At 46.5% G+C, this 23,764-nt stretch overlaps 2 protein-coding genes across 2 annotated transcripts; one reads left to right on the forward strand and one right to left on the reverse strand.

Moving 5' to 3' along the window:
- The first annotated feature begins 4,802 nt into the window (after window positions 1-4,802).
- LOC134969913 (putative nuclease HARBI1) lies at window positions 4,803-7,161 on the forward strand. The gene is made up of 4 exons (XM_063946086.1): window positions 4,803-5,658; window positions 5,720-6,351; window positions 6,632-6,757; window positions 7,040-7,161. The coding sequence occupies exons 1-2, from the start codon at window positions 4,896-4,898 to the stop codon at window positions 6,124-6,126; spliced, it is 1,170 nt and encodes a 389-aa protein (XP_063802156.1). The 5' UTR covers window positions 4,803-4,895; the 3' UTR covers window positions 6,127-6,351; window positions 6,632-6,757; window positions 7,040-7,161.
- A 1,473-nt stretch (window positions 7,162-8,634) lies between these two features.
- LOC134968823 (serine/arginine repetitive matrix protein 1-like) lies at window positions 8,635-14,807 on the reverse strand. Its single transcript, XM_063944330.1, has 6 exons — window positions 14,620-14,807; window positions 11,308-11,486; window positions 10,619-11,138; window positions 10,036-10,542; window positions 9,822-9,950; window positions 8,635-9,745 (listed from the first exon to the last, which is right to left on the reverse strand). The coding sequence occupies exons 2-6, from the start codon at window positions 11,482-11,484 to the stop codon at window positions 9,060-9,062; spliced, it is 2,019 nt and encodes a 672-aa protein (XP_063800400.1). The 5' UTR covers window positions 11,485-11,486; window positions 14,620-14,807; the 3' UTR covers window positions 8,635-9,059.
- Between the last annotated feature and the right edge of the window lie 8,957 nt (window positions 14,808-23,764).

Consider the following 23,764-nt stretch of genomic DNA (forward strand, 5'->3'; position numbering starts at 1 on the left):
GTGCACAGTGACTTCATCACGCACTGCACAGCAGTACCGGCACTGGGGGGGCACCACCAGTAGCATATCTTGCCATGGCGGCATGCTGGCGGTGCCCTCCGGAAGACGGCTCCCCGGGCAAAAATCCTGTGTGCCGAAGCAAGATCCGCTACTGATCGGGATAGTACCTGTCCTGCTGGATTGTTTTTCTCCTATTTACATTTTGCTTCCTCCTTCTGGATTTTCCCTTTCCTGACTGGACAATGGCCTGAATCAGAGGTTTATATAAATTAGATGTCTACATAAATCTCCAATGTTTGCAGATCTGTGTAGGAGTCGCCCTGCGCTTGTACAGATCTGTATCTGAGATCTTGGTCGCAGTAACCCATAAGCTGCAGCATGATTGACATGTCCCAGGCATTTGGAGGTGGCAATGGGGAGCATTCCAGAAAATGTAGGGATGGGGGGGGGGGGGTTCAGCCTTGTTCACTGCCCTGCTGTCTTGCCAATGTGATTTGAGAACCTTAACATACAGTACTAGCCTGCACTCCAGTTCTAATGCCCCACTATCTCACAACTATTATGTACAGGGCCGTACAGACGGGAGATGTGGGACGGACGGACACAGTGATGTGCTGAGCGAGGGACGGACGGACACGGGGGGGTCCGTTTATTTCACCCAGCGGTGAAATGAGAGACCTGCTAGATTGAGCCTGCAGGCCAATCTAGCACCGGCAATAGCGACGCGTGGGACCACACATCGCTGTCGCCGGCACCTCTACACACGGAGTGATGTGATCTTGATTTCTAAGCAATCTAGTCAGATTGCTTAGAAATTAAGTAATCGTCGCTCCGTGTGTATCCCCCCCTTCCCATCATCTCCATAAAGCAAAAATGTTAACTCATTATACATATTGTTTAAATCATAGAGGGTCATTCCGAGTTGATCGCTCGCCAGCAGTTTTTAGCAGTCGTGCAAATGCTAAGCCGCCTCCCTCTGGGAGTGTATTTTCACTTAGCAGATGTGCGAACGAAAGGATGGCAGATCAGCTACAAAAAAAAATTGTGCAGTAGTAGCTCCAGACCTACTCCTAGCTTGCGATGACTTCAGACTGTTCAGTTCCGGATTTGACGTCACAAACACGCCCTGCGTTCTCCCAACCACGCCTGCATTTTTCCTGGCACGTCTGCGTTTTGTTTGAACACTCCCTGAAAACGGTCAGTTGACACCCAGAAACGCCCATTTCATGTCAATCACTCTGCGGCCAGCAGTGCGACAGAAAAGCTTCGCTAGACCTTGTACAAAACTGCATCGGCTGTTGTGAAAGTATGTCGCGCGTGCGCATTATGCCGCATACGCATGCACAGAAGTGCAGTTTTTTTGCTTCCCTGCTGCGCAGCGAATATTTTCAGCTAGCGATCAACTCGGAATGACCCCCATAGTCTGTTAAGGGTCATTCTGTTGAGTCACCTGTATTAGACAGTAATTCATACATTGGGAAATAACCCAACCTGTAGCAACAGACTATTACTGACAATTCTACATTATCCAGACTTCCAGATGTTCAGTCATAGAGAGTTTTACACTATGCTGGTTTATAATGTTGGGAGTACATTTGTGAATAGCACCAAACATGGGCTGTTGTCTTAACCCAGGGGTTATTGGGTTCTCTCATATGTAGTGTGCTAAAAGGTTTTCTTCACATTTGAAAGATTTCTCTGTTTTATTATATAGAGAGGGTAAGAAACGTGCAGTATTTTCCATAGTGCAGAAGGTTTGCTCTGTGCTTGTGCATATCATTCCGATCAGAGTATCCAAGTCTTCATGTGGTGCCCAGATGGGGAAATGAAGTCGGCTTCTGCTCTCTCACCCGTGGTAGCAATTTTGTCTGTACATGCTATGAAACAGTAGGAGGTGAGCTGATAAAGTCACATTTTCAGCAACTGGCAATTATTTATCACACGAAAACCAACATATTGATAAAGATTGATAACAAAAGACATTTCCAAACCACCACTACTCTACAGTACAGGGATGGGGAACCTTCGGTCCTCCAGCTGTTGTTTAACTACACATCCCAGCATGCCATGCAACAGTTTCAGCATGGCCAAATAGCAAAACTGTAGCAAAGCATGCTGGTATGTGTAGTTCAACAACAGCTGGAGGACCGAAGGTTCCCCATCCCTGCTACAGTACATAGTCATCATGTCACTTATTGAAAAATCACATAATATACTGTACTTTTCCTAGGTGTAAGCACTGAGTTTTCAGTAGCCATGCTCCTGGGTAAGACATAATTGGATTTTAATTACCTACCGGTAAATCCTTTTATCATAGTCCATAGAGGATGCTGGGGTTCCATTTAGTACCATGGGGTATAGATGGGTCCCTTGGGAGCCATGGGCACTTCAAGAGTTTAATAGTGTGGGCTGGCTCCTCCCTCTATGTCCCTCCTACCAGACTCAGTCTAGAAACTGTGCCAGAGGAGACGGACATACTTCGAGAGAAGGAAATACACAGATAGCGGTGAGATTCACACCAGCTCACACTGAAATAAAAATCATGCTGCCAGCATGCAACATGGAGATACCATGCAAAGGAGCACGCAGCTTGAAGAAATCAAGCAAACCAGCATGAAACATAAAGAAACCATGCCAACCAGCAGGAACTAGAAGAAACTATGCTAATCAGCAGGAAAGAGAAACAGCAACAGTTGAACCAATACATAACCCAATAACAACGGAGGAAACAAAGCGCTGGGCAGGCGCCCAGGATCCTCTACGGACTACGAGAAAAGGATTTACCAGTAGGTAATTAAAATCCTATTTTCTCTTACGTCCTAGAGGATGCTGGGGTTCCATTTAGTACCATGGGGATGTACCAAAGCTCCCAGTATGGGAGGGAGACCGCGGAGGCTCCTGCAGAACAGATTGACCAAACTGAAGGTCATCAGAGGCCAAGGTATCGAACTTGTAGAACTTAGCAAACGTGTTCGACCCTGACCAAGTAGCTGCCCGGCAAAGCTGCAAAGCCGAGACACCCCGGGCAGCCACCCAGGAAGAGTGGGCTTTAACAGAATTTGAACATGACAAGCCTGCTGTAGAAGAAGCATGCTGCATAATGAACCTAATCCAGCGAGAAATCGTCAGCTTAGAAGCAGGACACCCAACCTTGTTGTTAAAGGACAAACAGAGCGCCCGACTTCCTGTGATGAGAAGTGCTCCTCACATAAATCTTCAAAGCCCTCACAACATCAAGGGACTTTGATGTGATTGGGGAGTCAGTAGCCACTGGCACTACAATAGGTTGGTTGCAATGAAAAGCCGACACAACCTCTGGAAGCAATTGCTGATGCGTTCTGAGCTCATCCCTATCTTCCTGGAAAATCAAGTAGGGGCTCTTGTAGGACAATGCCCCCAAATCTGACACATGCCTAGCAGATGCCAATGCCAACAGTGTGACAACCTTCCAAGTAAGAAACTTGACCTCAACCTCCTGTAAAGGTTTGAACCAATCCAATTGCAGGAACTGCAGCACCACATTAAGATCCCACGTGCCATAGGAGGCAGAACCCCTGTCAAGAAAGCCTGAACCACAGGGAGAGCAGCCAATTGTTTCTGGAAGAAAACAGACAGGGCCAAAATCTGGGCTTTTATGGAGCCCAAGCATAGGCTCACATCCACACCTGCTTGCAGAAAGAGGAGAAACTGTCCCAGTTCACTCCACCGTAGGAAACTTCTTGGATTCCTACCAAGACACATACTTTTTCCAAATCTGGTGGTAATGTTTAGACGTTACTTCCTTCCTAGCCTGCATCAGGGTAGGAATGACCTTTCTCGGAATGACTTTCCGAGATAAAATAAGGGTTCAACCTCCATGTTGTCAAACATAGCCGCGGTAAGTCTTGATAAATGTTGCAGAAGGTCCTCGCGAAGAGGAAGAGGCCTCGGATCCTCCAGCAGTAATTACAGAAGATCTGCATACCAAGTCCTTCTTGGCCAGTCCAGAGCAATGAGGATCGCCTGAACTCTTGTTCTTTTTATTAGTTTGAAAATCATTGGGATGAGCGAAAGTGGAGGGAACACATACACTGACTGGAACACCCATGGATTTACCAGGGCGTCCACTGCCACTGCATGTGGGTCTCTCTACTTGGAACAGTACCTCTGAAGCTTCTTGTTGAGGTGAGAGGACATCATGCCTACCTGAGGCACACACCATCAGCTTGTAACCTCTACGAATACCTCTGGATGGAGGCCCCATTCTCCTGGAAGAAGATTAAGGGGTATATGCAATTGCGGTCGAATTTCAGAAATAGTCGAATTCCGGAACGTTTTCGCCTCAAAAAATCAATTCGCCTATGCAGTACAGTACTTTTTCGCAAAAAAACGGACATTCAAAATTCGACTTTTGTCAATTCGACTTTTTCCGCATTCGACTTTTCTGCAATGGTACAGATGCTGCAATTCGCCCCAAGCATATTCAATTCAAGTTTGGAAATTCGCCTGCAGTGCTTTTCGACCGCAAATTCGACTATTTTAGTCCGCCTCAGTTGACTGGCGGGATCTAAAAAAAATTTTTTAGAACATAATTTTTTGGGATATTTGAGGATTGATAGTAGCATATCTATTTATATTTGAAAGGATTATCTACTTGGTTTGTCTTTTTTTGCTTCACAAGTATTATTTAATTGATTTTTTAAAGGAATATTTTTTTCTTCAATCTCCTGAGGGAAATTTACCCATGATTCCACAGTTTTACCCAGGATACACTTCTGCAAAGCCCCTCCTATCTCCTCACTCCCAGGTTTGAGACTTCAGGGAGAAGGAGCCATTTTACAGTCAGCTCTGTGGAATCGTTTTTTTAGGAAAATCCCTGCGTTTTAAAACACATTCCTATTTTTGTACTGACTACAATGATGGAGCCTTTTTCTGACCAGATTGTGATGTTCATGCTGGCTGCAAGCATGATGGAGGAAGAAAGTGCTGATGAACATCAGGATCCAGGTCAGCAAATGTCTGCATTGGGTGAGCCAGTATTGCGGGTTTCATTTCCACGTCCACGCCAGTATCGCACTAGGCGTGAACTGGAGGATCTCTGCGAGTTCGAGGTGATACAAAATTATCGCTTATCGACTCGCAACATATATTCGCTGTACGCTCTGTTGGAGGCCGACTTGGAACCTCGGGCACGGTCAAATCGTGCAATCAGCGGTTTTCAGAAACTGCTGGGGACGTTACATTTTTTGGCGTCAGGCACATTCCAGCCTACACTGTCTCAAACATGCGGTTTTTCACAGTCGACACTGTCGCGCTGTATAACCCAAGTCATTAGGGCTTTCCGCAAATTGACGATCCAGTACATCACTTTTCCAGAGACGGACAGCGAATGTCGTGAGATCAAATTAGGCTTTTTCAACAAATACAAATTTCCCAATGTGCTGGGCACGATTGACTGTACCCACGTGCAGATCAGACCGCCACGGAATTCAGAGGAATGTTTTCGGAACCGAAAACAGTTCCATTCACTGAACGTGCAGGCGGTCTGTGATGTAAACATGAGATTTTTGAACATTTTTGTGGGATTTCCTGGATCATCTCACGACTCCTTCATCCTAAGCCAGTCATCGCTGTTTGACAAGTTCGAAACAGGAAACATGCCTGGTGGCTGGCTGTTAGGTATGTATTTTCATTTTTTTATTATTAAATATACCTAACATTTTTTTTATATTTTCTATAGGCGATGCGGGTTATCCAAACAAACCGTGGCTGTTGACCCCATTGTCTAATCCTGTTGGTAGAGCAGAAAAACGTTACCAAGAGAGACACATTGCATCGAGGCAAATAATTGAACGTGCCTTCGGTGTACTTAAAAGCCGGTTTCGATGTTTAGACACTTCAGGCGGTGCTCTTTTGTACTCACCGTCGAAGGTTTGCGACATGGTAAATGCATGTTGTATTTTACACAACATATGTGTCGCAAACCGTTTGCCGGTGACTCTTCGTCGTAGTGCTTTCCTACGCGGGAACCGGTCTTCTGCTCTACCGGTGGGTATGGGCGAAGGAGAGGATTCCCGGCGGACATTGATCCAAAATTTTTTTGCAGTTGCCTGTGAGTATACTGACAACATTTGTATTATCGTGTAAACTGCCATTGGAATTTTTTTTAAAAAACCTCTTCATTTATCTATTACAGAGTTTTACATCCTGTTGATGTATATTCCCAGGCCGTGTTTATACAGTTCGTTCCCCTCTGTTTTATCCTGTTGTTGGGTTACCGCAAATATTTGACCCTTTTATCCAACTCTACCATGGGCGACCTACTGGTGATGTGGACCTGACCCTCCGCCATGTAGCAGACAACCACCTCAGGTGAGATGGATTGCCCAGAACTCCCTTTGTCCAAAATCACCCCGGCATGTCCAAAGTGCAGCACTCCGGCATTTGCAAGACTGCACATCCAAACATTCCCTCCTGATACACCAATGCTGGTCAGGGAATGTTTGGATGTGTAGTGACGCAAGTGCCGGAGGGTTGCATTTGGACCCACTGTTCCCCGCTTGTGTTGTGTGGACTGTATGTACCTTTTCTTTCCAGTCCCATGGTGACCCTATCACCCATATCTGGAAGCTCAAACTGTTCTCTTCCACAGGTCCTGCGGTGTATCTTCCCAAGTGGCGTGGATGTGAGGAGACACGACATTTCACCCGATGTTCCATGGGCAACCTACTGGTGATGTGGACCTGACCCTCCGCCATGTAGCAGACAACCACCTCAGGTGAGATGCATTGACCAACAAGACTCCCTTGTCCAAAATCACCCCGACATGTCCAAAGTGCAGCACTCCGGCATTTGCAAGACTGCACATCCAAACATTCCCTCCTGATACACCAATGCTGGTCAGGGAATGTTTGGATATGTAGTGACGCAAGTGCCGGAGGGTTGCATTTGGACCCACTGTTCCCCGCTTGTGTTGTGTGGACTGTATGTACCTTTTCTTTCCAGTCCCAGGGTGACCCTATCACCCATATCTGGAAGCTCAAACTGTTCTCTTCCACAGGTCCTGCGGTGTATCTTCCCAAGTGGCGTGGATGTGAGGAGACACGACATTTCACCCGATGTTCCATGGGCGACCTACTGGTGATGTGGACCTGACCCTCCGCCATGTAGCAGACAACCACCTCAGGTGAGATGCATTGACCAACAAGACTCCCTTGTCCAAAATCACCCCGACATGTCCAAAGTGCAGCACTCCGGCATTTGCAAGACTGCACATCCAAACATTCCCTCCTGATACACCAATGCTGGTCAGGGAATGTTTGGATGTGTAGTGACGCAAGTGCCGGAGGGTTGCATTTGGACCCACTGTTCCCCGCTTGTGTTGTGTGGACTGTATGTACCTTTTCTTTCCAGTCTCAGGGTGACCCTATCACCCATATCTGGAAGCTCAAACTGTTCTCTTCCACAGGTCCTGCGGTGTATCTTCCCAAGTGGCGTGGATGTGAGGAGACACGACATTTCACCCGATGTTCCATGGGCAATCTACTTACGTACAATTAAATTGCATTACAAATTTTAATAAAAACCACAGGAAACTTCTATTTTTAAAAGTTTATTGAAGAAAAATGTTATTTTTTAATAAAGTTTGAGAGTTATTTAAAACAAAAAAGTAGTTTGTTCTTCTTTACATTCTTTTCTTGTGTATATAGATATCTGTGGGGAAAAGAAAAAAGTATATTAAAGTAAAGACACACTAAATTCATGTTCATTTCTTTTCAATGAAAATTTGTGGAACAACACAGCCCAGCATGACCCATTGCTGGACGGTGTTGTTCTACAAAGGCATGCGGTTCAAAGTGAAAGAGTGGCGTCAGTGGTCAGCACTTTGACACGCTAACATTTGTGGAACAACACAGCCCAGCATGACCCATTGCTGGACGGTGTTGTTCTACAAAGGCATGCGGTTCAAAGTGAAAGAGTGGCGTCAGTGGTCAGCACTTTGACACGCTAACATTTGTGGAACAACACAGCCCAGCATGACCCATTGCTGGACGGTGTTGTTCTACAAAGGCATGCGGTTCAAAGTGAAAGAGTGGCGTCAGTGGTCAGCACTTTGACGCGCTAACATTTGTGGAACAACACAGCCCAGCATGACCCATTGCTGGACGGTGTTGTTCTACAAAGGCATGCGGTTCAAAGTGAAAGAGTGGCGTCAGTGGTCAGCACTTTGACACGCTAACATTTGTGGAACAACACAGCCCAGCATGACCCATTGCTGGACGGTGTTGTTCTACAAAGGCATGCGGTTCAAAGTGAAAGAGTGGCGTCAGTGGTCAGCACTTTGACACGCTAACATTTGTGGAACAACACAGCCCAGCATGACCCATTGCTGGACGGTGTTGTTCTACAAAGGCATGCGGTTCAAAGTGAAAGAGTGGCGTCAGTGGTCAGCACTTTGACACGCTAACATTTGTGGAACAACACAGCCCAGCATGACCCATTGCTGGACGGTGTTGTTCTACAAAGGCATGCGGTTCAAAGTGAAAGAGTGGCGTCAGTGGTCAGCACTTTGACACGCTAACATTTGTGGAACAACACAGCCCAGCATGACCCATTGCTGGACGGTGTTGTTCTACAAAGGCATGCGGTTCAAAGTTTCTTGAATGAAACATGGTTCTACTCACCTTGGTACGCACAACACGAACTTATGCCGTCCACTTCATTTTTCCCCACCAATCCTATGAATAAGTCAAAAACACAGACTAGTGAATAGTAAATTCACACAATGAAAGCCTACTGTACACCATTACAAAAAGGATTTTTGGAAGAAAAAAGTGGTATCAGAATAGCTCTTTGGCCCATCATACATGTAGCCACAAGGAGCTTTCATCCGTTACCACACGCGCCCGCATACATGCCCGCGCATGTATGCCTACACAAAGCTCCTTGGTAGTACCCGGTCACGGGTGGGGAAGGCCAACAAAGAAAAAACAATAGTAAGAAAAACAACAAACTAATGGGAGGGGAAGAAAGGGATACATGAAAAACATTTAAAAGTAAATAAAACAATACGACCGGGTTTATGGTGGAAGTCTGTCCGGATTATCTTCTTCCCCCTGATAGGGCGTGGATGTCCTGGGAGGCTGGATAGTATGTTGACTGGCCCTCTGTGCCCATGCGGCTGAAGATTGTGCGGCCGGTGGTGGAGGCATCTGGGGGGTGGGGTACATCCCTGTATATCCCTGGTACATCTGTGACTGTCTGTACTGGGATGGGACTTGAGGAAGGGTACGATGCGTCCTTGTGGCTTGCGACGGCGGATATGGTGGATCACCAGCGTGTTGATCAACTGGTCCTGGGAGCTTTTCATAGATCATCTGCAGTGTGGTTGCGATGACCTGTTGGCTGGAAGAGGAGTGTCGATGACTCTCCGACATGTTTTTATTGCTTTCTGCCAGACATGAGCTGTTTTCCACGAGCCGGACCATGGATTCGGACAGAATGTTAAGTACGTTCATATTCTCCCTATGATCTTGAATTATGATCTGTAGTATTGTGGCCGTGCTGTCGGAAAGAGTCTTCTGCAGTTCAAGCAGACTGTTTGACATTTTCTCCATTGTCCTCTCAATGTTGTCCAGTCTGCTTCCCACGACATTTGTGTACGTATCCTGGCGGGTCCCAATCTCCGATGCCAGGGTGTGAACCCTCTGAACAGTTGAGGGATTCTGCCCTTCCTGGATGTCTGCCACCACTTGGATTTGGGCAGCTGAAAAGAAAATTAGACAATATTATACACATTCATCATACATTTTTTTAAAAGGCTCACAATTCAATTTACTCACGCAGGGATGTAGCAACTGGAGCCTCCTGCACTTCCACCTCGTCATCCTCTGACGACTCCTGTAGGAGGAGATCCGGCCTGAAGTAGGAACCAATCCCCGAAGCTAGTCCGCTGCTGGTTCGTGGCACCACTGTTTGCAAAATAATTTGTTTGGGAAAGTTAATAAACTTTACACAACTGCTGACCCCCCCCCCCCCCACAAAAAAAATACAAACCTTCTCCATCCTGTGATGCCGCTGCTCCAGGAGCTCCACTTGTCCTCGTTTCGGAAGACTTTTCAAGGGTCTGGCTGGATACGTCTGCACGGCTGCCCTCAAACCCAAGAAAAGTTTCGTCTGTTAACCCTGTAGACTCAAACAGATCGGGTGATGGGTCCACAAGGGTTGTGTCTTGAGGCTCTTCAGTCACAGTCCCAGAGCTCCTGGAGAGACGACGATCTGGTGATGGCCTGCGCGCAGGAGCTGTAGTTTGGCGCCCATCTTGTGGTGTGGTCGCCGACGGTGTCTGGCGCACAGGTGATAGTCTGTGCGCTGACGTCGTCTGGTGCACAGGTGACAAACTGCGCGATGATGAACTGTGGCGCACAGGTGACGATCTGTGTGCTCGCGATGCTTGCGGCGCAGTTGATGGTCCGCGCGCTGCTGCCGATGCCTGCTGCACAGGTGACGGTCCGTGCGCTGGCGATGTCCTGTGCGCAGGTGATGTCCTCTGGGCAGGTCTGTCTGAAAAAAAAAAAAAGCACATTAGCACATACAAAAATTTTAAAGGGAAGTACAGCTCATGTGAATGTATTCTTACCATCAGACCTCCTTTTGGACGGCTGGTCTCCCGCCTTCCTCCGTTTTCTGGGCGGTTCTTCCTCCTGGGGAAAGCCAGCAGGACGGCTGGAGTCCACACCTCCGCGAACTCCTTCGACCATGGCAGGGTTCATGCGCCTTCTAATAACGTCCTCCCAGGGTAGCCACTTCAGATTGAGAGCCGGGCCACCTCCCGTAGCTGTCTCATGTCGGTGCTGAATCCCCATCTTCTTCTTGGTCTGTCTGCGGCAATCACTGTACCGCTTCAAGCAATTTCTGGTGCTCCGGCGGTTTCCAGATATTGCAGTGACTTGACTGGCGATGGATTCCCAGATGTTCCGCTTTACCTTAGCTGCTGTGGTCTGTGCCCTTAGTCCATACAAAACGTCGTAGGACCTGTCGACGCAATCCACTAGGGTACAGTTTTCCGCCTCAGTGTATCTGGGTCCACGCGGCTTTTTCTGTCCTGCATCTTCACCAGAGGCTTCCTCCTCCGACTGCTCCTCTGGCTGGCTTCTTGCCTTTAGGGATTAAAAAAAAATAAAAAAATTTGTGAATAAGATCGGTATGTACCTGTGAGTGTCAGTATCCCTGGCATTGCGCACCTATTACAGTAGGTGTGCATGGCATTGCGCAAACTACAGTGGGTAAAGTTTGATGCTATTTGTGTCTGCAGGTGTGGTTAAGTACCTTTCTACTAGGCTTTTTCTTGGACTTCTCATGGGCCCTTGACGACCGCGGCTGGTCACTAGATGCCTGGTCGGTCGTATCCGCCTCCTGGGTTGGCTCCCACTCCTCATTGCTATGCAGGGATAGATCCGAGGGGGTGGGGGAAGGGGCGGATCGGGTCTGCTTGTCCTTTGACATCTCTGTTATAAAATAAAAATACATACATGTATAAATGGCTGCCCCTCACAAAATGGCTGCCCCTCACAAAATGGCTGCCCCTCACAAAATGTCGACCAGGCTGTCGACCAAACTTGCTCCAAATCACCCCAAAATGGCCAGAAAGCATCCCAGCACAATCAGGAGGCACACCACTGCTAAATTAGGCGGGAAAACACATGTTTGCAAAACAGTCAGCAGCACATGTCGACTAGGCTGTTGACCAAACTTGCTCCAAATCAACCCAAAATGGCCAGAAAGCATCCCAACACACTCAGGAGGTACACCACAGCAAAATTAGGCAGGAAAACACATGTTTGCAAAACAGTCAGCAGCACATGTCGACCTGGCTGTCGACCAAACTTGCTCCAAATCACCCCAAAATGGCCAGAAAGCATCCCAGCACAATCAGGAGGCACACCACTGCTAAATTAGGCGGGAAAACACATGTTTGCAAAACAGTCAGCAGCACATGTCGACTAGGCTGTCGACCAAACTTGCTCCAAATCACCCCAAAATGGCCAGAAAGCATCCCAGCACAATCAGGAGGCACACCACTGCAAAATTAGGCGGGAAAACACATGTTTGCAAAACAGTCAGCAGCACATGTCGACCTGGCTGTCGACCAAACTTGCTCCAAAACAACCCAAAATGGCCAGAAAGCATCCCAACACACTCAGGAGGTACACCACAGCAAAATTAGGCGGGAAAACACATGTTTGCCAAATAGTCAGCAGCACATGTCGACCTGGCTGTCGACCAAACTTGCTCCAAATCAACCCAAAATGGCCAGAAAGCATCCCAACACACTCAGGAGGTACGCCACAGCAAAATTAGGCGGGAAAACACATGTTTGCCAAACTGCCGACAGCACAGGTCGACCAGGCTGTCGACTAAACTTGCTCCAAATCACCCCAAAATGGCCAGAAAGCATCCCAACACACTCAGGAGGTACACCACAGCAAAATTAGGCGGGAAAACACATGTTTGCCAAACAGTCTACAGCACAGGTCGACCAGGCTGTCGACTAAACTTGCTCCAAATCACCCCAAAATGGCCAGAAAGCATCCCAACACACTCAGGAGGTACACCACAGCAAAATTAGGCGGGAAAACACATGTTTGCCAAACAGTCTACAGCACAGGTCGACCAGGCTGTCGACTAAACTTGCTCCAAATCACCCCAAAATCGCCAGAAAGCATCCCAACACACTCAAGAGGTACACCAATGCTAATAGAAGACCCAAAAAAGTCAATTAAAGAATAAAAAAAAAACGTGAAAAACTACCCCAAAACACAAGTCTCCCCCTAAAAATGCAGCAACACAAGCTAGGGGCTATACACATACCTGCACGCATGCACACATACACAAACCCATGTACACCTCATGGCAACCCCCACTACACAAACACATACATGTGTGGTATCCCCCAGAACTTACAGGACTCATGCTCCCTTCAACTGACATGTACATTGCCTTATTGTACCAGGTGCTCCATGTAGGACCCTATGAGAACCTGTGTAGCCCAGACTTTTTGCCAAAAAGGACAGCTGTATACTCTGGGCTGCCATATAAACAGACATAACCTGCAGCTTTACCCTTTCCCCCCTTTTTCTTGGAGCCTAGCAACAGTGGATGGTGTGATGGAGGACACAGCCCACACCTCTCATCTGATTGGCCAATCCCTAGAGAGAACCCAGAGGAAGGGTGGAGTGATGGAGAGATTGGTGTGAGGACTGGGGGGTGCTGTAAGCTGGGACAGCAGAGAGGACAGCAGAACAAGCAGTGGGATCCTGAGTGAGTTGCAGAGGCTGAGTTCCTGTGTGTCAGTTCCAGAGTATCCTGTCAGCACTAGTATCATTGTGCAAGTCCCAGCAGCAACAGCAAGGAACTCCTCTGGAGAGAGAGGGAGTGAGATCAGTGAGGTTTCATCAGTAACAGCTCACTGCCCATATAAGAACAGAGGAAGTAGCAGCTACAGAGAATGCCCTATCCATGCAGAGACAGTGCTGTGAATACAGCAGCCAGAGACAGCACTGAGAGGTAACTCCATCCTCAGGGAGGATTCTGTACAAGTAAACAGGCTCCCTGCTCACACACTGTCTACAAACATTGCAGCTGGCACTACTCCAGGAGTATAGAACCACTTTTGTCTGTGGCACAGCATAACTTGTTGCCAGCAATAGCACAAACTGCCTCCTCTTACATTAAATGCCCTAAGTCTTAGTAGAAAGGACAGCACACACAGTGCTGGTGCCACCGATGCTTATCTGCCAGGCCTTACAGACCAGTGACATTGTACATCAGATGAACTGTGACAGCCAGGTTACAGTGCAAAGGAGGCCTGAACAGAACTACCCAGAGTGAATGGGAAAGGCAGTGGATCAGTTTTCCCTCAGTGTGGCCACAGAGAGGACAGGCCTTTATTTACACTACAGGGACATGTCTAAGAAAGACTAAATATATATATGCATATATATCCACGTGTGGACACACTCTAAAGGGGGTTACAGACCTGTGCACAGGCGGAAGAACATAAGTTGTACTAATACTTCTGAATACATGGGATACTCAGTAAGGGTAATCAGATAATTGTAACTGGTAACAAACTGTTTTTCTTATGCATGCATATTTTGATGGTAACAGCTTGAATATTTGAGTTAAGGTTTGAATAGTATAATAAGTCAATATAACCAATTCAGGTAAACGTGCATAACTGCTGAGAAGGACGGTGATGGGATATGCAACACCTGAATAATTAAACAGTCTATGACAGTATTGGCATAATCTACGGTGTGAAGACCAACTGTTTATTATCTGTACTTGATGATTTACTGTAACGTATTACTATTATTCAAGTTGTTTGATTTTCCCAATGCCTTTAATAAACCGAAGTTGAGTTGACTGCTCCCTGAACAACCCACTTGTGCAGACGTATATCCATTACATCTCCGAAGTATCGTGAACGAACTTCCATCTTAAGTTGGTATCCCGGTACACAGATAGTGTAAAGCGGACATAATCACCAGGTAAAAGATCATCTACTCACCCAATAACATTGTCCTTTATTTGCCCGGGTATCACACATGCAACACCAGACACACATGTGGTACTTACCTACAAATGTAGTAAAAGCTCCTAAAATGGCTCTCCTCCGGGTAACAGGAATCCTCCTGACTGTCCTGGAATAAAGCCTGCTGGGGTGTCCAAACGATATCCACAGCAAACAACCAAATTGCTAGCTCTGCACCTCCTCACACCTCTCTGCAGGTTCACAAAATGGCTGCAGAGCACGCAGCAAACAAGCCCTAATAAAGGGCTGCTTTCGGCGGGAAGGCGAATTCAGTACGCCCACTACTCGCCGATTGGCCGTAATCCGCCTGGGGGTGGGTCGAATCCGTTTTACATTGCATATGGTGAATTCAGGGTCCCGGCGACAGGGCTGCGGCTGGCGATAGCGGGCGAATTATACAGGGGCGGATTAAATGACGCGATTCGCCCGCTATTGCATATACCCCTGTGTCTGCTAAGGAAGTCTGCTTCCCAGTTGTTCACTCCCGGAATGAAGATTGCTAACAGCGCCACCACGTGATTTTCTGCCCTGAGGAGGATTCTTATCACCTCTGACATTACAGCTCTGCTCTTCATTCCACGCTGTCGTGGAGACTTTCGTACGCTGTCCGACAGAACCTGAATGGCCTGATCTTGAAGAAGATGTGCCACTTGTAGAAGGCCGTTGAACCCAGCCTTTAGCTCCAGAATGTTTATCGGAAGGATGGATTCCAGACCTTACCACTTTCCTTAGAAGTTTTCCCCTTGTGTGACAGTTCCCCAACCTCTGTCGAGAAGGTGAGAAGTTTGCAGCCACCAGGGGAATGAAATTCTGGCTTTCAGCAACAGGCATATTTGTTGGTGCAAGTGAAGATGAGATCCCTACCATTTGACCGGGAGATCCAGTTGGAAAGATCCTGCTGCGAACCTTCCGTACTGTCGAGCCTCGTAAGAGGCAACCATCTTCCCCATAAGAGGAATGCACTGATGAACCGATACCCAGGCTGGCTTCAGGACATCTTGGATCATGGATTGGATCACCTACGCTTCCTCCACCGGTAGAAACCCTCTGCACTTCCATGTCAAGAATCATCTCCAGGAAGCTTCAGGATCCACCCAAGATCCCGGGACAGTTGAATTGAGAGAGCAACACTCTGTAACAACATCCCCCTGGTGGAATTTAAGGTCATCCAGCTATGGAATTATGTCCATCTAGTTTCCCTTCCTGGAGAGTAACTTTGCTGAGCAGTGCGCAATGACGTCATCGCGCACCGCACAGCAAAAGGTCCTCTCCACGAAGGGAAACTAGACGCATAGCCTTCGTGGAGAGGACCTTTTGCTGTGTGGTGCGCGATGACGTCATCGCGCACCGCTCAGCATTCAAGCGGCGCTTTTAATGTACAGGGGGCGTAATTGGTCACGCCCCCTGTATTAGGCCACGCCCCATTTCCTGCCCGGGGCGCAGAGCGCCCCATAACCGGCCCTGAATCTAAATCATCAAGTAAAGAGCCTGACCACGTTACAATACTGTATCTCCAGAGATCTATGCAATAGTGGGTCTCCGAGTTACACCTGCAGCAGTGTATAATATTAGATCTGCAATCAGCCTTTATGGAGGTTGTACCAGGTACAGGTAACACAACCTTTGACAATTTAGACACTCTTTAGGGATGTGGATATTATAATAACTCAGGGTGTGCTCAGGCTTTCCCAAATAAGGAGTTTAGCGCCCTAAACAGTGGGAAGACATTTATTACATATATATATAAAAAAAATGTTCCTCATCCCTAATATCCTCAAACATATGTTTCCCCCCTCATATGTTATGCATTATATGGGCAAGTGTACGCTTGTTAGAAATATAAATCAAAGTACACCTTATGGAGGCCACCGAAGTCTGAGCATTTGTACAGTTTTGAGTATGGTACAGACTCCCCAGGAGAAGATATACATTCTGTAACACAAGACAAAGTCCCTTAAATATGGTAAATTGCTTTACACATACACACAGGAAAATGTCAGCACAGTTTCCCTCCCAGAATACCTTCAGAGAGTCCCAGAGTATAAGGAGCCAGCCGCACAGCGCCCCAGTAGGCAGTTATTATGACAAATGCCTGGCGCTGACTGAATAACCTCAATATATTACACATGTGAAATATAACACTAATACACCCTGGCACCGCAGAGGATATCTGGAGTGAAGAGGAGAGCAGCGCTCGCTGTCAGCGTCTCTGTAGTGTGATCTGCAGGAAGAAAATGGCGCTGCTGAGTGCTGGATCTGCTCTGAGGAAGAAGCCCCGCCTCCTGTAATGGCGCATCTTCCCGCTTCTGAGATTATACTGGCCTTAGGTAAATGTGGTTGCTAACAGCGGGATTAGCCCCTGTTTGCCTCTGTATGCCAGTATAGGGTCTGTGCGCTGGCTCAGGGCGCCCCTCACAGCGCCGCACATTGTACCGCTGTGCCCTCCGGAGCACAGTTTCAAAGGGCTGCGCTCCAACCCTTATGCCGCCATTCTCGCCGGTGACCCGCTTACCGGGGCACCGGCGTCATACTCACCACTCCAACTTCTGGCTCTGTTAGGGGATGGCGGCCATGCTGTGGGAGTGAGCGGTCGCCTCGTGAGCTTGCAATCAGCACCCTCAGGAGCTCAGTGTCCTGTCAGCAGAGATAGGAGCCCTTAACCTCTAGGGTTGGATCCCACTCCCCCACTAAGTCCCACGAAGCAGGGAGGCTGTTGCCAGCAACCTCCCTGTACCTAACCCTTTAAAAAAAAAAAACAATAAAACTAGAAAAACTCTTAGGAGCTTCCCTAGCTGTGACCGGATCCACCGGGCACATTTTCTAAACTGAGTCTGGGAGGAGGGGCATAGAGGGAGGAGCCAGCCCACACTATTAAACTCTTAAAGTGCCCATGGCTCCCAAGGGACCAGTCTATACCCCATGGTACTAAATGGAACCCCAGCATCCTGTAGGATGTAAGAGAAAATATAATTGATGCACATAGGGAATCATACATGTATGACATAATGGGCCTGATTCAGAGGTGGGTGCAAGTCGACTCGATGCTGAGTTGTCGGCTGCGGTGGATCTGAGAAAATATGTAAATGCCACAAGAGCTGTCAGTTGTGATGAGACAACCCACCGCTGGTTTCTCAGATCCACAACTTCCGTTCGAAGATGCAGTGAATGATTGGATCTGGTTTAGCATTTAGCCAATTACACGGCACAGTTGCATAGGATGCGATCACAGCTTGTTGGGCTTTTGCCCGAGATCTGGGTCCCCCAACTATGTGCATTTAGTTGCTCAAACACTGCTTGTGCATCTTTAAATGTACCATCCCCATGCTAGGTGCAGATTGTCTTTTAGAGTATGGCCCCTGTCAGGGACCCCTATTGCATCACTACTGTGATCAGATAGATCCCCAAGTCCTGATGTAGTTATGGCAGAGTTGATTATAATACTCACCATGAACATTCTATCTTTCTGTCCATGGTACCATAAACCTCTCTTTAAGTGCCGCTACCTGTGGAAATAATGGGGCCACAGGTCCTCAAACACAATTGCCCCCCGCCTCTCATTTTTGCACATCTCTGATCAAAACTCACCAAATCTCCAGCAGTATATACTGCTGCACCTGTGTATAATGCCCACATGAACCCTTGGGCTGATATACTGGGTGTAAATCTGGCTCTGGTACTAGCCAGTGCCTCCTGAGCCATTTACCTCACTGCACATCCCTGATAGTCACGCGTATGACGCTCCCATAAAACAGACTATCTCCATGTGTACACATATCCACCTCTCAATCACTACCCGGGAAGGCCAAATACATTTAGGAGAGCATGAGTCTCGAGCACAACTGGGACTGTGTGCGCACGGACTCTCGACGCATATGCAATGCGCAAAGGAAATAATTGCTCAACTGCACCTGACATCATTGTTACATCTGACTCAATGGGGGTCATTCCGACCCATTCGCACTGTGCTGTTTTTTTGCAGCGGTGCGAATGGGTCGGTTCTGCACATGCGTGGCGGCCACAAGCGCAATCGGGTCGTTGCCCAGCCGTCCCTGTGCAATGACAAAAAGAACGTAGAAAGCGATCGCTACCGCAAGAAGATTGACATGAGGAAGGCATGCTAGGGCGTCAATTGACCATTTTCTGGGAGTGGTGCGGCGAACGCAGGCGTGTACAGGCATTTGGAGGACGGGTGTCTGAAGTCAATTCCGGGACCTGCAACTCTGGATTCATCACACAGAGTAAATAACTCTTACCCTGGTTTTGTTCTACACAAAACTTTTTTTGCATAGCAGGGCTGCACAAGCATTGGCAGCCTTGTTATGCAGAACAACCCCTCCACCATAGGCGGCGTCTAGTTGATCGCACGTGCAGCAAAAAGTTGCTACGTGCGATCCACTCGGAATGACCCTCAATATCTGGCACATATTGTCACATTGCACTGGAAAATCAAGGAATAATTATTTTACGTCTGCATCTACTAATTGTGCTAGAGGCTACAGATTATATTAGTACATCATGTTTGAAATTAAAAACATGGGAGGAAGAATTAATTCAAAACAGTTTAGGCATAATGCAGTGACATTTACTGACAGAAGCAAGGCAGAAAAAACTCTTATATATGACATGCTAATCCCGGGATCTTACTCTGGATTTAATACAGGTCTAAGAAATTTTAAAAGTCTACTGGTTAAGCTTAAAATTATTTGATGGTCTATTATAAGTTTATATGAATTCCATTTATAAGAAGCACACATTTGTTTAAATTAGCTGTGGTGTGCAGACTGGGGAGACAGTAATTTTATAGGTTCATGCCTCAGTAGTGTTACTAGAATGCGTTTATTGGGGCGTTCCTTGCTCCAGGGATGGGGAACACATCCATTTCCACTCAGTAAAAGAACTGATTGTTGAAACAGCTCTAGACAGGGTTGTGTTATCCTCATGTCCTTTCTGGGATGAATATTGGCCCTCATTCCGAGTTGTTCGCTCGGAGTTTTTCATCGCATCGCAGTGAGAATCCGCTTAGTGCGCATGCGCAATGTTCGCACTGCGACTGCGCCAAGTAAATTTACTATGGAGAAAGTAAGTTTACTCGCGGCTTTTTCATCGCTCCGGCGATCGCATTGTGATTGACAGGAAATGGGTGTTACTGGGCGGAAACACGGCGTTTTAGGGGCGTGTGGCTGAAAACGCTACCGTTTCCGGAAAAAACGCAGGAGTGGCCGGAGAAACGGTGGGAGTGCCTGGGCGAACGCTGGGTGTGTTTGTGACGTCAGCCAGGAACGAAAAGCACTGAACTGATCGCACAGGCAGAGTAAGTCTGAAGCTACTCAGAAACTGCTAACTCGTTTGTAATCGCAAAATTGCGAATACATCGGTCGCATATTTAAGAAGCTAAGATTCACTCCCAGTAGGCGGCGGCTTAGCGTGTGTAACTCTGCTACATTCGCCTTGCGAGCGAACAACTCGGAATGAGGGCCATTATACCTTCCATTTGGACTTTGGTGGAAAAGCTTATTTCTTGCCACACTTTGCTCAGTGTAAAACAAATAGCACACTCAATAATGTCAAAAGTATTCAAGACAACTTGATGTCTTCTCATTTTTTATTTAAGACATAAATGATTGTTTATTATTTATTTATTACCAAGAATTACAGAGAATAATTGCCCATTCACATCAGTCCCTGCCCCAGAGGAGTTTACAATCTATATTCCCTATCACATGTAAATGATACTAACATGAATAGTATTTTAGGAGCGAACCATGGGGGAAATTCCAAGTTGATCGCAGCAGGAAATTTTTTAGCAGTTGGGCAAAACCATGGCCCTCATTCCGAGTTGTTCGCTTGCAAGCTGCTTTTAGCAGATTTACTCATGCTAAGTCGCCGCCTACTGGGAGTGAATCTTAGCTTCTTAAAATTGCGACCAACGTATTCGCAATATTGCGATTAGACCTCTCAACAGTTTCTGAGTAGCTTCAGACTTACTCGGCATCTGCGATCAGTTCAGTGCTTGTCGTTCCTGATTTGACGTCACAAACACACCCAGCGTTCGCCCAGACACTCCTCCATTTCTCCAGCCACTCCCGCGTTTTTCCCAGAAACTGTAGCGTTTTTTCACACACTACCATAAAACGCCCAGTTTCCGCCCAGAAACACCCATTTCCTGTCAATCACATTACGATCACCAGAACGAAGAAAAGTCCTCGTAATGCCGTGAGTAAATTACCTAACTGCATAGCAAATTTACTTAGCGCAGTCGCACTGCGGACATTGCGCATGCGCATTAGCGACTATTCGCTCCGTTCCGAAAGAAAAATAACGAGCGAACAACTCAGGACTGCGATTGCCTCTGCCTGTTTGAGAGGCAGAGGCGATCACTGGGCAGGAGGGAGGGGGCGGCATTTGGCCGCCATTTCGTGGGAGCGTTCCGGCCAACACAGGCGTGGCCAGACCGAACAGGGGACGGGCCGCAGCGGCTGCGTGACGTCACGCGCAGCCGCTGCGGGCCCAGGAGCGATGAGTAGCTCCCGGCCAGAATGCTAAAGCTGCGCTGGCCAAGAGCTACTCTTGAAGTGCAAAGGCATCGCCGCTGTGCGATGCCTTTGCACTTCTGCGGGGGGGGGGGGGGGGGGGGCGGCACTGACATGCGGGGCGGACTAGCCCTGTGCTGGGCAGCTACGATCAACTCGGAATGACCCTCATAGTGCGCAAACTGTAGCAAATAGTCTTAAGAATGTTTCATTGTTTCTTCATATAATGTACCTTATGCAAAAGTTTCGATTTTCCTACTTTTATAGCAATGTTAGTCAGGTTGGTTTCCTAAGATAATAACCTGGATTTTTCTATAATTCCTAGTGCCCCAGGCAATGACAAATACAGATGCTTGGGAGAAAAGTTACTTTGTGTGTAAAAGGAACTTGTTTGTTTTTTCGCCCATTTGTAAGGCTTTAAATCAGAGTCTAATTCTATGACCGACTGGCAAAGTTTGAGAACCAAGTGTCGGAATATTCCATGTTGACCTTTACAGAGTTTCCTTCTACAGTGAAATCCACATTTTTTCTGAAGGCTCTCTTCAAGGAAAACGTTTTAGAACTTAGTTTACTCATGAGTAAATTGTTTTATTAACTTATTAAAACAAGATTTAGCGGGGGAGAATTCAATATTTTCCAATTGGTAGATTCGTCTATTGAAATGTTTACTTTGCATTTGTACAGTCTGAATATATTGCACATAATAAAGGTACTATGGTTTTTCCTGTAGCACTGTAGGTAACATTGATTCACAATGACACATAGAATTAAACTAAAGAATATCTAAAGTAAAACCTGATCCCGAAGTCATTTAATGTTGGAGCGGTTTTCTCATTATGCAATTGAGGGCATTGATATTATTTGCATGCACAGTGCTGATCTGCTGGCTTCCTCTGGCAGTGTTTATGTTGGTAGACAATGTCCTCCCTGTCTTAAATATTCTGGCATGGCAAGAGGAAGGAGGGTCATACAATGTCCTACAGTTGACACTCTCCCAGTATCTTCCAACCCAGTCTTAAAAGGCAGCATGTTAATACCAAAAACACATTGCCAGAAGAGTGAGCTGCAGTGGGGGTCCATCAGAGATCAAGGACAATTCGATTATGTGACAGGACCCTAGATAAGAAATCTTTTGGAGTTGATTACTACTTATAACCAGGGCTATTTCCAGACAATTTGGCTCCCAGTGTGATAAAAAAAAAAATGCACCCCCCCATAGACATTCAATTTCGCCCCCCCAGATATCAAATAACTATTTTTCGTGTACCATAGACGTGCGTGTGCCCAATGAGGGCGTGTGGCCTATTTAAAATGGTGGTGGCTTCGCTAAAATGGGCATGGAAAAGACTACCTTACACCCCAGTTTTTGACCCTCGACCACCACAGGAGAAAAAAAAAACATTCCACCATATAAAGCCCCATACAGTAATGCCCCCCTGCAGCATATTATACCCCCTATACCATATTATACCATACACTATGTCGAAGTCAAAAATATTACATAGAGAGAACATACAGACTACACACATTGAGTCGCTATGCTTGCAAATACGCGCAGCGAGCACAGCAATATATGGTAACACACGCATTTACACGGACATGCCACAGAGATGGATTCAACACATATATCATACAGCACATAATTATAATAATATCAAGACATCATAATGATTTAAAATTATATAATGGAGTAATGTCATGTATGTGTATTATTGGAGCGGAGCCAGATAGACATGTAATATTTGGTATTAAAGCAACCAGATTAATGTGTAGATTCATTTGATACTTGTTATTAAGTTGTAGGACATTGCAACAAGTAGTTATGATTAAATGTATGAAAGGTAAAATCACTCTTATTAGGACAATGGACAGGAAACTCAGGCCAGCCCCTTTGATTGTCTTCAAGGCTGAACCTGGTTAGCATACGAACAAACCAGTGACTCATCATGAATGAGAAAGTTCCCTCCCTTAGACTAGATGTGTGCACTCCCCCAAACTACATAACACATTGCTGATCAGACACACACAGGAGTTAGTTGCTGTTTTGTCTCAGACGATGGTGGAGATGTTGCCAGACCAGTTCATGTATTTATTTGCTGAGAGAGAGAGATATTAAGAGGAGGATGCATTGAGGGAATGGTATGGTATGCTGGCCTGTAACTGTATGTATTTTGTATTAACTGATTACTGTATAAATTGTAACTATGTAACTATATGTATACTGTACATTGTGATATATTGAATACATATACTTTTATTAACAAATATATACATCAATGAGCTTTGGAACTCAGATAATGTGTGGGTGTATTGTTTTCTCTTATGGGATGCAGTATTTTATGATGTATATCGCACAATCATGGCACATGGTAATAAGATGTGAGGGTGTCTACAATATATATTAGAGCGGGCATTTTAAATATTTGTTAGAAAGCAATTAGGTATTTACAGATGAGGGCTGCATCCGCGATATCACAGTCTTAATGATGCACTGTAAATTACAAACGCGACGCTGTGGTCGAACAGCTTATGGTGGATGCATCGTGACGCTGAGAAATCATATCCGTGTGTTCTGTTGTTTTATCAGTAAGCCGATGATATGAAAATTCAAGGGACAATGTGTTTCTCATAATATTTAAGATGCTAAAGCATATTTTTT

The sequence above is a fragment of the Pseudophryne corroboree genome, chromosome 11 (genome assembly GCF_028390025.1).
Source record: "Pseudophryne corroboree isolate aPseCor3 chromosome 11, aPseCor3.hap2, whole genome shotgun sequence".
NCBI lineage: Eukaryota > Metazoa > Chordata > Amphibia > Anura > Myobatrachidae > Pseudophryne > Pseudophryne corroboree.

What these genes read in the sequence shown, in the direction of transcription:
- LOC134969913 (XM_063946086.1), top strand. Translation starts at nt 4,896, where the DNA reads ATGATGGAGCCTTTTTCTGACCAGATTGTGATGTTCATGCTGGCTGCA. An exon ending in GCCTGGTGGCTGGCTGTTAG is followed by an intron (nt 5,659 to 5,719) that starts GTATGTATTTTC and finishes TATTTTCTATAG; the next exon opens with GCGATGCGGGTTATCCAAAC.
- LOC134968823 (XM_063944330.1), bottom strand. Translation starts at nt 11,484, where the DNA reads ATGTCAAAGGACAAGCAGACCCGATCCGCCCCTTCCCCCACCCCCTCG. An exon ending in AGAAAAAGCCTAGTAGAAAG is followed by an intron (nt 11,139 to 11,307) that starts GTACTTAACCAC and finishes TAATCCCTAAAG; the next exon opens with GCAAGAAGCCAGCCAGAGGA. An exon ending in TCCAGTTGCTACATCCCTGC is followed by an intron (nt 9,746 to 9,821) that starts GTGAGTAAATTG and finishes TTTTCTTTTCAG; the next exon opens with CTGCCCAAATCCAAGTGGTG.